Raw genomic sequence first — 12,586 nt, 5'->3', positions numbered from 1 at the left:
TGCCTGAAGGCAGGAACTTGAAATAATCAGTTGCTGGGTGGTAATCATCATTCAATATATTTTCAACACATTTTAATGTTCGCTCCTGGTAGAGTGAGTGAAGGGATGGTAGGCCTGTGCCAATGAGGCGCTCCACGTTTCTTATGACAGATTCTAGTTTCCTAAGATCATTCTGACTTGCGCGACCAAACCAGACTAAAATGTTTAAAGTTCAAATACTTTCAATAATAGCACGGTAAAAATTAATTAAAATATTCTGACTGACACCATACGATTTTAGGGCTCGCAAAAAGAATAGTCTCTGTTGTCCCTTTTTCAGTATCTCACCAGTATTTGTGTTCCATGATAAGTTTTCCATAATAAACGTGCCTAGCAACTTAAATGCATTTATCTGTTCCACAACAGATCCATTTATCAAAATAGGGTCCTTTTTTTTTGTTTCGTCTAGAGTCCACAATTAATTCCTTAGTTTTGTTCACATTCAGAATCAGGTTGTTATTGGTGCACCATTTCGCCAAGAGATCCACTTCGTCAAGGTAGCCACTTTCATCTTCGTTGATAATCAAACCAGTCACTGTAGTGTCGTCTGCAAATTTGATGATTCGTGAGTTCTGATCGGCGGCTCTGCAATCGTACGTTAACAGAGAGTACAATAGCGGTGATAAAAGACAACCCTGAGGAGTACCAGTGTTTAAAACAATAGATGCTGAATGAATGTTGCCTACTCTAACAGTTTGTTTGCGACATAGAAGGAAATCTAAAATCCAATCACAAATAGACGCAGGGAAGTTGAGGTGTTCCAATAATTTAAAATGTTCAACTAAAATTAAACATGATACGTTTCTCTTCTTTTCTGGAACTATTATTGCATCTTTGAATGACCTAGGAACCTCACATAAGCTAAGTGACCAATTAAAGATGTTCGTATAAACTTCAGCGAGTTGCTCGGCACACATCTTTAGCAGCTTGGGGGTGATACCGTCAGGTCCAGCAGCTTTACGTTCATTTAGCCGCTTAAATTTATAGTTTACCAAAGTTATGTCACTATTGAATGGCGCAGTAGCATGTCCGTTGTTCACTGGGATCGGCTGGTTACTATTTCCTCTGTCGAAACGTGCGTAAAACTCGTTGAGCTTATCTGGCAATGCTGCATCATCAGTGTTTACTGACCTCTTTACCCCTTTATATTGAGTAATTGCCTCGATGTTGGCCCATACCTCTCTCGAGTTCGCGGTCTGAAACTTTTGCTCAATGCGATCCTTCTGGGCTCTCTTAGCTTTCTTAATGGCTTTCCGGAGGTCAGACTTTGCTCGGTGGTAAAGATCCGGATCGGTGGTTTTGGTCCGATACGCTTCATCCTTGGCCTTAAGTTTGGCTTTGATCACCTTGTCACACCACGGCTTGTTGTTTGGATATTGCGTAACAGTCTTAGTAGGTATGCAGACGTCATGACAGAAGTTAATGTAAGCAGTATCAGTGAATGAATGCAGGTCATTATCCTCTTTAAACAGATCCCAATCCGTGTCAGCAAAACAGTCTTGCAGCTCATCAGTTGTCTCTTGAGACCATACTTTAATAGTTCTTTGTTTGTAAACAGGGATAAGAAGTACCGTGGAATGATCAGAGTTTCCAATACTAGCAATACTAGACAAATTTATATATCTATCTAACTATCTATCTGTATATCTGTCTGTCCGTCTATCTATCTGTCTGTCTGTCTGTCAAGCTACTAAAAGGTGGCACCTCCACAGAATCGGAATAGGAGAGATCAAAAAAGTCTCAAGTTTTAAGACATGATTAGTGATTGCAGTAATACTTAACTTTCACGTAATGGCAAGAGAGGTCAAAATGTAATATTACCGTAGAATGCTTGATAATAACCATAGCCGCATTGAACGAGCGTACCAATGCTCCAAGGTAATGTCACCGTAGAATGCTTGATAATAACCAAAGCCGCATTGAACGAGCGTACCAATGCTCCAAGGTAATGTCACCGTAGAATGCTTGATAATAACCATAGCCGCATTGAACGAGCGTACCAATGCTCCAAGGTAATGTCACTTTAGAATGCTTGATAATAACCATAGCAGCATTGAACGAGCGTACCAATGCTCCAAGGTAATGTCACCTTAGAATGCTTGATAATAACCATAGCCACATTGAACGAGCGTACCAATGCTCCGAGGTAATGTCACCGTAGAATGCTTGATAATAACCAAAGCCGCATTGAACGAGCGTACCAATGCTCCAAGGTAATGTCACCGTAGAATGCTTGATAATAACCATAGCCGCATTGAACGAGCGTACCAATGCTCCAAGGTAATGTCACCTTAGAATGCTTGATAATAACCATAGCCGCATTGAACGAGCGTACCAATGCTCCAAGGTAATGTCACCGTAGAATGCTTGATAATAACCAAAGCCGCATTGAACGAGCGTACCAATGCTCCAAGGTAATGTCACCGTAGAATGCTTGATAATAACCATAGCCGCATTGAACGAGCGTACCAATGCTCCAAGGTAATGTCACTTAAGAATGCTTGATAATAACCATAGCCGCATTGAGCGAGAGTACCAATGCTCCAAGGTAATGTCACTTTAGAATGCTTGATAATAAACATAGCCGCATTGAACATGCGTACCAATGCTCCAAGGTAATGTCACCTTAGAATGCTTGATAATAAACATAGCCGCATTGAGCGAGAGTACCAATGCTCCAAGGTAATGTCACTTTAGAATGCTTGATAATAACCATAGCCGCATTGAGCGAGAGTACCAATGCTCCAGGGTAATGTCACTTTAGAATGCTTGATAATAACCATAGCCGCATTGAACGAGCTTACCAATGCTCCAAGGTAATGTCACCTTAGAATGCTTGATAATAACCATAGCCGCATTGAACGAGCTTACCAATGCTCCAAGGTAATGTCACCGTAGAATGCTTGATAATAGCCATAGCCGCATTGAACGAGCTTACCAATGCTCCAAGGTAATGTCACTTTAGAATGCTTGATAATAACCATAGCCGCATTGAACGAGCTTACCAATGCTCCAAGGTAATGTCACCGTAGAATGCTTGATAATAACCATAGCCGCATTGAACGAGCGTACCAATGCTCCAAGGTAATGTCACCGTAGAATGCTTGATAATAACCATAGCCGCATTGAGCGAGAGTACCAATGCTCCAAGGTAATGTCACCGTAGAATGCTTGATAATAACCATAGCCGCATTGAGCGAGAGTACCAATGCTCCAAGGTAATGTCACTTTAGAATGCTTGATAATAACCATAGCCGCATTGAACGAGCTTACCAATGCTCCAAGGTAATGTCACTTTAGAATGCTTGATAATAACCATAGCCGCATTGAACGAGCTTACCAATGCTCCAAGGTAATGTCACCTTAGAATGCTTGATAATAACCATAGCCGCATTGAACGAGCTTACCAATGCTCCAAGGTAATGTCACCGTAGAATGCTTGATAATAGCCATAGCCGCATTGAACGAGCTTACCAATGCTCCAAGGTAATGTCACTTTAGAATGCTTGATAATAGCCATAGCCGCATTGAACGAGCTTACCAATGCTCCAAGGTAATGTCACTTTAGAATGCTTGATAATAACCATAGCCGCATTGAACGAGCTTACCAATGCTCCAAGGTAATGTCACTTTAGAATGCTTGATAATAACCATAGCCGCATTGAACGAGCGTACCAATGCTCCAAGGTAATGTCACCGTAGAATGCTTGATAATAACCATAGCCGCATTGAACGAGCGTACCAATGCTCCAAGGTAATGTCACCGTAGAATGCTTGATAATAACCATAGCCGCATTGAGCGAGAGTACCAATGCTCCAAGGTAATGTCACCGTAGAATGCTTGATAATAACCATAGCCGCATTGAACGAGCTTACCAATGCTCCAAGGTAATGTCATCTTAGAATGCTTGATAATAACCATGGCCGCATTGAACATGCGTACCAATGCTCCAAGGTAATGTCACTTTAGAATGCTTGATAATAACCATGGCCGCATTGAGCGAGAGTACCAATGCTCCAAGGTAATGTCACTTTAGAATGCTTGATAATAACCATAGCCGCATTGAGCGAGAGTACCAATGCTCCAAGGTAATGTCACTTTAGAATGCTTGATAATAACCATGGCCGCATTGAACGAGCGTACCAATGCTCCGAGGTAATGTCACCGTAGAATGCTTGATAATAACCATAGCCACATTGAACATGCGTACCAATGCTCCAAGGTAATGTCACTTTAGAATGCTTGATAATAACCATGGCCGCATTGAACGAGCGTACCAATGCTCCAAGGTAATGTCACTTTAGAATGCTTGATAATAACCATAGCCACATTGAACATGCGTACCAATGCTCCAAGGTAATGTCACTTTAGAATGCTTGATAATAACCATGGCCGCATTGAACGAGCGTACCAATGCTCCAAGGTAATGTCACCTTAGAATGCTTGATAATAACCATGGCCGCATTGAACGAGCGTACCAATGCTCCAAGGTAATGTCACCTTAGAATGCTTGATAATAACCATGGCCGCATTGAACGAGCGTACCAATGCTCCAAGGTAATGTCACCGTAGAATGCTTGATAATAACCATAGCCGCATTGAACGAGCGTACCAATGCTCCAAGGTAATGTCACCGTAGAATGCTTGATAATAACCATAGCCGCATTGAACGAGCGTACCAATGCTCCAAGGTAATGTCACCGTAGAATGCTTGATAATAACCATAGCCGCATTGAACGAGCGTACCAATGCTCCAGGGTAATGTCACCGTAGAATGCTTGATAATAACCAAAGCCGCATTGAACGAGCGTACCAATGCTCCAAGGTAATGTCACCGTAGAATGCTTGATAATAACCATAGCCGCATTGAACGAGCGTACCAATGCTCCAAGGTAATGTCACTTTAGAATGCTTGATAATAACCATAGCCGCATTGAGCGAGCTTACCAATGCTCCAAGTTAATGTCACCGTAGAATGCTTGATAATAACCATAGCCGCATTGAACGAGCGTACCAATGCTCCAAGGTAATGTCACCGTAGAATGCTTGATAATAACCATAGCCGCATTGAGCGAGCGTACCAATGCTCCAAGGTAATGTCACTTTAGAATGCTTGATAATAACCATAGCCGCATTGAACGAGCGTACCAATGCTCCAAGGTAATGTCACTTTAGAATGCTTGATAATAACCATAGCCGCATTGAACGAGCGTACCAATGCTCCAAGGTAATGTCACCGTAGAATGCTTGATAATAACCAAAGCCGCATTGAACGAGCGTACCAATGCTCCAAGGTAATGTCACCGTAGAATGCTTGATAATAACCATAGCCGCATTGAACGAGCGTACCAATGCTCCAAGGTAATGTCACTTAAGAATGCTTGATAATAACCATAGCCGCATTGAGCGAGAGTACCAATGCTCCAAGGTAATGTCACTTTAGAATGCTTGATAATAAACATAGCCGCATTGAACATGCGTACCAATGCTCCAAGGTAATGTCACCTTAGAATGCTTGATAATAACCATAGCCGCATTGAGCGAGAGTACCAATGCTCCAGGGTAATGTCACTTTAGAATGCTTGATAATAACCATAGCCGCATTGAACGAGCTTACCAATGCTCCAAGGTAATGTCACTTTAGAATGCTTGATAATAACCATAGCCGCATTGAACGAGCTTACCAATGCTCCAAGGTAATGTCACCTTAGAATGCTTGATAATAACCATAGCCGCATTGAACGAGCTTACCAATGCTCCAAGGTAATGTCACCGTAGAATGCTTGATAATAGCCATAGCCGCATTGAACGAGCTTACCAATGCTCCAAGGTAATGTCACTTTAGAATGCTTGATAATAACCATAGCCGCATTGAACGAGCTTACCAATGCTCCAAGGTAATGTCACCGTAGAATGCTTGATTATAACCATAGCCGCATTGAACGAGCGTACCAATGCTCCAAGGTAATGTCACCGTAGAATGCTTGATAATAACCATAGCCGCATTGAGCGAGAGTACCAATGCTCCAAGGTAATGTCACCGTAGAATGCTTGATAATAACCATAGCCGCATTGAGCGAGAGTACCAATGCTCCAAGGTAATGTCACTTTAGAATGCTTGATAATAACCATAGCCGCATTGAACGAGCTTACCAATGCTCCAAGGTAATGTCACTTTAGAATGCTTGATAATAACCATAGCCGCATTGAACGAGCTTACCAATGCTCCAAGGTAATGTCACCTTAGAATGCTTGATAATAACCATAGCCACATTGAACGAGCGTACCAATGCTCCAAGGTAATGTCACCGTAGAATGCTTGATAATAACCATAGCCGCATTGAGCGAGAGTACCAATGCTCCAAGGTAATGTCACCGTAGAATGCTTGATAATAACCATAGCCGCATTGAACGAGCTTACCAATGCTCCAAGGTAATGTCATCTTAGAATGCTTGATAATAACCATAGCCGCATTGAACATGCGTACCAATGCTCCAAGGTAATGTCACTTTAGAATGCTTGATAATAACCATAGCCGCATTGAGCGAGAGTACCAATGCTCCAAGGTAATGTCACTTTAGAATGCTTGATAATAACCATGGCCGCATTGAACGAGCGTACCAATGCTCCGAGGTAATGTCACCGTAGAATGCTTGATAATAACCATAGCCACATTGAACATGCGTACCAATGCTCCAAGGTAATGTCACTTTAGAATGCTTGATAATAACCATGGCCGCATTGAACGAGCGTACCAATGCTCCAAGGTAATGTCACTTTAGAATGCTTGATAATAACCATAGCCACATTGAACATGCGTACCAATGCTCCAAGGTAATGTCACTTTAGAATGCTTGATAATAACCATGGCCGCATTGAACGAGCGTACCAATGCTCCAAGGTAATGTCACCTTAGAATGCTTGATAATAACCATGGCCGCATTGAACGAGCGTACCAATGCTCCAAGGTAATGTCACCTTAGAATGCTTGATAATAACCATGGCCACATTGAACGAGCGTACCAATGCTCCAAGGTAATGTCACCGTAGAATGCTTGATAATAACCATAGCCGCATTGAACGAGCGTACCAATGCTCCAAGGTAATGTCACCGTAGAATGCTTGATAATAACCATAGCCGCATTGAACGAGCGTACCAATGCTCCAAGGTAATGTCACCGTAGAATGCTTGATAATAACCATAGCCGCATTGAACGAGCGTACCAATGCTCCAGGGTAATGTCACCGTAGAATGCTTGATAATAACCAAAGCCGCATTGAACGAGCGTACCAATGCTCCAAGGTAATGTCACCGTAGAATGCTTGATAATAACCATAGCCGCATTGAACGAGCGTACCAATGCTCCAAGGTAATGTCACTTTAGAATGCTTGATAATAACCATAGCCGCATTGAGCGAGCTTACCAATGCTCCAAGTTAATGTCACCGTAGAATGCTTGATAATAACCATAGCCGCATTGAACGAGCGTACCAATGCTCCAAGGTAATGTCACCGTAGAATGCTTGATAATAACCATAGCCGCATTGAACGAGCGTACCAATGCTCCAAGGTAATGTCACTGTAGAATGCTTGATAATAACCATAGCCGCATTGAGCGAGCTTACCAATGCTCCAAGTTAATGTCACTTTAGAATGCTTGATAATAACCATAGCCGCATTGAACGAGCGTACCAATGCTCCAAGGTAATGTCACTTTAGAATGCTTGATAATAACCATAGCCGCATTGAACGAGCGTACCAATGCTCCAAGGTAATGTCACCGTAGAATGCTTGATAATAACCATAGCCGCATTGAACGAGCGTACCAATGCTCCAAGGTAATGTCACTTTAGAATGCTTGATAATAACCATAGCCGCATTGAGCGAGCTTACCAATGCTCCAAGTTAATGTCACCGTAGAATGCTTGATAATAACCATAGCCGCATTGAACGAGCGTACCAATGCTCCAAGGTAATGTCACCGTAGAATGCTTGATAATAACCATAGCCGCATTGAACGAGCGTACCAATGCTCCAAGGTAATGTCACTGTAGAATGCTTGATAATAACCATAGCCGCATTGAGCGAGCTTACCAATGCTCCAAGTTAATGTCACTTTAGAATGCTTGATAATAACCATAGCCGCATTGAACGAGCGTACCAATGCTCCAAGGTAATGTCACTTTAGAATGCTTGATAATAACCATAGCCGCATTGAACGAGCGTACCAATGCTCCAAGGAAATGTCACTTTAGAATGCTTGATAATAACCATGGCCGCATTGAACGAGCATACCAATGCTCCAAGGTAATGTCACCGTAGAATGCTTGATAATAACCATGGCCGCATTGAACGAGCGTACCAATGCTCCAAGGTAATGTCACTTTAGAATGCTTGATAATAACCATAGCCGCATTGAACGAGCGTACCAATGCTCCAAGGAAATGTCACTTTAGAATGCTTGATAATAACCATAGCCGCATTGAACGAGCGTACCAATGCTCCAAGGTAATGTCACCGTAGAATGCTTGATAATAACCATAGCCGCATTGAACGAGCGTACCAATGCTCCAAGGTAATGTCACCGTAGAATGCTTGATAATAACCATAGCCGCATTGAGCGAGAGTACCAATGCTCCAAGGTAATATCACCGTAGAATGCTTGATAATAACCATAGCCGCATTGAACGAGCTTACCAATGCTCCAAGGTAATGTCATCTTAGAATGCTTGATAATAACCATGGCCGCATTGAACATGCGTACCAATGCTCCAAGGTAATGTCACTTTAGAATGCTTGATAATAACCATAGCCGCATTGAGCGAGAGTACCAATGCTCCAAGGTAATGTCACTTTAGAATGCTTGATAATAACCATGGCCGCATTGAACGAGCGTTCCAATGCTCCGAGGTAATGTCACCGTAGAATGCTTGATAATAACCATAGCCACATTGAACATGCGTACCAATGCTCCAAGGTAATGTCACTTTAGAATGCTTGATAATAACCATGGCCGCATTGAACGAGCGTACCAATGCTCCAAGGTAATGTCACTTTAGAATGCTTGATAATAACCATAGCCACATTGAACATGCGTACCAATGCTCCAAGGTAATGTCACTTTAGAATGCTTGATAATAACCATGGCCGCATTGAACGAGCGTACCAATGCTCCAAGGTAATGTCACCTTAGAATGCTTGATAATAACCATGGCCGCATTGAACGAGCGTACCAATGCTCCAAGGTAATGTCACCTTAGAATGCTTGATAATAACCATGGCCACATTGAACGAGCGTACCAATGCTCCAAGGTAATGTCACCGTAGAATGCTTGATAATAATCATAGCCGCATTGAACGAGCGTACCAATGCTCCAAGGTAATGTCACCGTAGAATGCTTGATAATAACCATAGCCGCATTGAACGAGCGTACCAATGCTCCAAGGTAATGTCACCGTAGAATGCTTGATAATAACCATAGCCGCATTGAACGAGCGTACCAATGCTCCAGGGTAATGTCACCGTAGAATGCTTGATAATAACCAAAGCCGCATTGAACGAGCGTACCAATGCTCCAAGGTAATGTCACCTTAGAATGCTTGATAATAACCATAGCCACATTGAACGAGCGTACCAATGCTCCAAGGTAATGTCACCGTAGAATGCTTGATAATAACCATAGCCGCATTGAACGAGCGTACCAATGCTCCAAGGTAATGTCACCGTAGAATGCTTGATAATAACCATAGCCGCATTGAACGAGCGTACCAATGCTCCAAGGTAATGTCACTTTACAATGCTTGATAATAACCATAGCCGCATTGAGCGAGCTTACCAATGCTCCAAGTTAATGTCACCGTAGAATGCTTGATAATAACCATAGCCGCATTGAACGAGCGTACCAATGCTCCAAGGTAATGTCACCGTAGAATGCTTGATAATAACCATAGCCGCATTGAACGAGCGTACCAATGCTCCAAGGTAATGTCACTTTAGAATGCTTGATAATAACCATAGCCGCATTGAGCGAGCTTACCAATGCTCCAAGTTAATGTCACTTTAGAATGCTTGATAATAACCATAGCCGCATTGAACGAGCGTACCAATGCTCCAAGGTAATGTCACTTTAGAATGCTTGATAATAACCATAGCCGCATTGAACGAGCGTACCAATGCTCCAAGGAAATGTCACTTTAGAATGCTTGATAATAACCATGGCCGCATTGAACGAGCGTACCAATGCTCCAAGGTAATGTCACCGTAGAATGCTTGATAATAACCATAGCCGCATTGAACGAGCGTACCAATGCTCCAAGGTAATGTCACTTTAGAATGCTTGATAATAACCATAGCCGCATTGAACGAGCGTACCAATGCTCCAAGGAAATGTCACTTTAGAATGCTTGATAATAACCATAGCCGCATTGAACGAGCGTACCAATGCTCCAAGGAAATGTCACTTTAGAATGCTTGATAATAACCATAGCCGCATTGAACATGCGTACCAATGCTCCAAGGTAATGTCACCGTAGAATGACTGACTGACTTAGGTGCGTAGGACGCTGTGTCCCTTTGCCCTCTGGCGAGTAATCCTCCTCCAATTTGGTCTGTCTGCTGCGCAACTTTCAACAGCTTGGGTTGTCATACCTAGGTCTTTCTGGATTAGGTCCTTCCATCTAGAAGGTGGTCGTCCTGGAGGTCTTGGCTTGCTGAAGTCATTCTTGAATGCTTGATATGGAAGCCGATGCTCCGGCATCCTAAAGACATGGCCGGCCCATTTCAGGCGTCTCTTGCAGATTGCATCATTGATGGTAGTTACATTCAGCCTTTGTCTGATGGTGTTGTTCCTCACTTTATCTAGGATGGAGACACCCAGTATTGCTCTGAGACATCTCATTTCAAAGACATCAAGTCGATGACGATCTTTTTCACGGAGTGCCCAGGATTCAGAGCTGTAAGTTGCTATTGGCAGAATGAGGGCCTGGTAAATCCTTACTTTCAGGGATCTGGTGATGTCATGGTTTGACCAGATGGTATTTTTCAGTCTTCCAAAAGCCCAGGAAGCCAACCTTATGCGGCGTTTGACGTCTTCTTCCATTGAGGGGACATTGCTGCCCAGGAAGACAAAGTTGTCAACTTTCTGAACAGGTACTTGGTTAAGGAGAACATCTTTGGTGTCTTCAGACATTATTTTACACTTTGTTGGGTTGATTTTCATTCCCCATCTTGTGCATGCTTCTTGAAGTTTGTTGGTGGCCTCCTGTAGGCTGTCAAGGTCCATTTCTATGAGAGTGGTGTCATCAGCATAACGGATGTTGTTTATACACATGTTGCCCTTCTTCAGACCTGAGTCAAGATTTTGTATCTCTTTCATGACAAACTCCAGGTAGATGTTGAAGAGACAGGGAGATAGTAGGCAGCCTTGTCTGACACCAACTTGAACCTCAAACCACTCAGTGATCTTTCCATTCACCATTACAGAGCACTTTGTTTTCTCATACATCCTTGCTATGAGGTCTACTAGCTTTGGATCTACTCCAATTGAGCGCAGGCATTTCCAGAGAGCCTCCCTCCAAATAGTGTCGAAGGCTGCTTTGAAGTCCACAAAGTTCCAGTGAAGCGGTATTTTCCTCTCTTTGGCTTTTTCAAAGATCTGGCGGACTGTGAAGATGGCATCTGTTGTTCCTCTGGAGGCTCTGAATCCGCACTGCTCCTCACTGAGGTGGTTTTCTACAGTATCTTGGATTCTAGTAAGCAGCATCCTGCAGAAGACTTTTCCAGGGATGGACAGAAGAGTAATGGCTCTGTAATTGGCAGGATCAAGCTTGTCACCTTTCTTATAGACAGGAGCTACCAGACCTCTGCTCCAGTCTTCTGGGACCTCCCTATCTGACCAAGCTTTGTTGATGATTTTGAGGAGCATCCGATTCATCAGTGGTCCTCCTTCTTTTAATACTTCAGCTGATATCCTGTCACAGCCACAGGCTTTATTGTTTTTCAGCTTTTTGACAGCCTCTTCTACTTCTCTAGGGTTAAAGGTAAGCTTGTGGTATTACGGTTGACAGGCTCCGGGATGGTTTTAAGGATATCATCATCTCTGGGGAATTCTGTGTTTAGATGTTTGTTGAAATGATCTTCCCAGCACTTTATCACTTCGTCTGGAGCTGTCCTTAGAATGCCTTGATTGTCTTTGGCTACAGCCTGGGTTGTTGTTTTCTCCCCAGCAAGCTTCCTCACTTTTTTGAAGAGGTCAGAGCTGTTGTTCATACTATAGGCTTGTTCCATTTCAGAAACCTCATTTTCTATGAGTTTCCTTTTCCACTGTTTTACCTCATATTTCACCTTTTTGTTAAACGTCTTGCAGTTGTTCTTATTGGCTGCTGTAGGGTTGTTGAGCATCTCAACTCTAGCTTTCCTGCGGAGATGGCACATTTTTCTGACTTCTTCTGGCAGGCCTTTCACCAGTTTCTTCCGCTGGAAACCTACTGTTTCTTCCGTGACTTTGTTTGTGGTGTTTTTGAACTTTTCCCACAAGGTCTCAAC

At 42.9% G+C, this 12,586-nt stretch overlaps 1 protein-coding gene across 1 annotated transcript; it reads right to left on the bottom strand.

Moving 5' to 3' along the window:
* Positions 1-377: 377 nt before the first annotated feature.
* On the bottom strand, positions 378-1,884 carry LOC139970226 (uncharacterized). Its single transcript, XM_071975865.1, has 2 exons — positions 1,861-1,884; positions 378-1,427 (listed from the first exon to the last, which is right to left on the bottom strand). Exons 1-2 carry the CDS (start codon positions 1,882-1,884, stop codon positions 378-380), a joined length of 1,074 nt encoding a protein of 357 aa, XP_071831966.1.
* Positions 1,885-12,586: the final 10,702 nt, after the last annotated feature.

This window comes from Apostichopus japonicus, chromosome 7 (genome assembly GCF_037975245.1).
Source record: "Apostichopus japonicus isolate 1M-3 chromosome 7, ASM3797524v1, whole genome shotgun sequence".
NCBI classification, from domain to species: Eukaryota; Metazoa; Echinodermata; class Holothuroidea; order Aspidochirotida; family Stichopodidae; genus Apostichopus; species Apostichopus japonicus.
The sequence above is the reverse complement of the archived record's forward strand: the minus strand, read 5'-3'. Positions and strand labels throughout refer to the sequence as shown.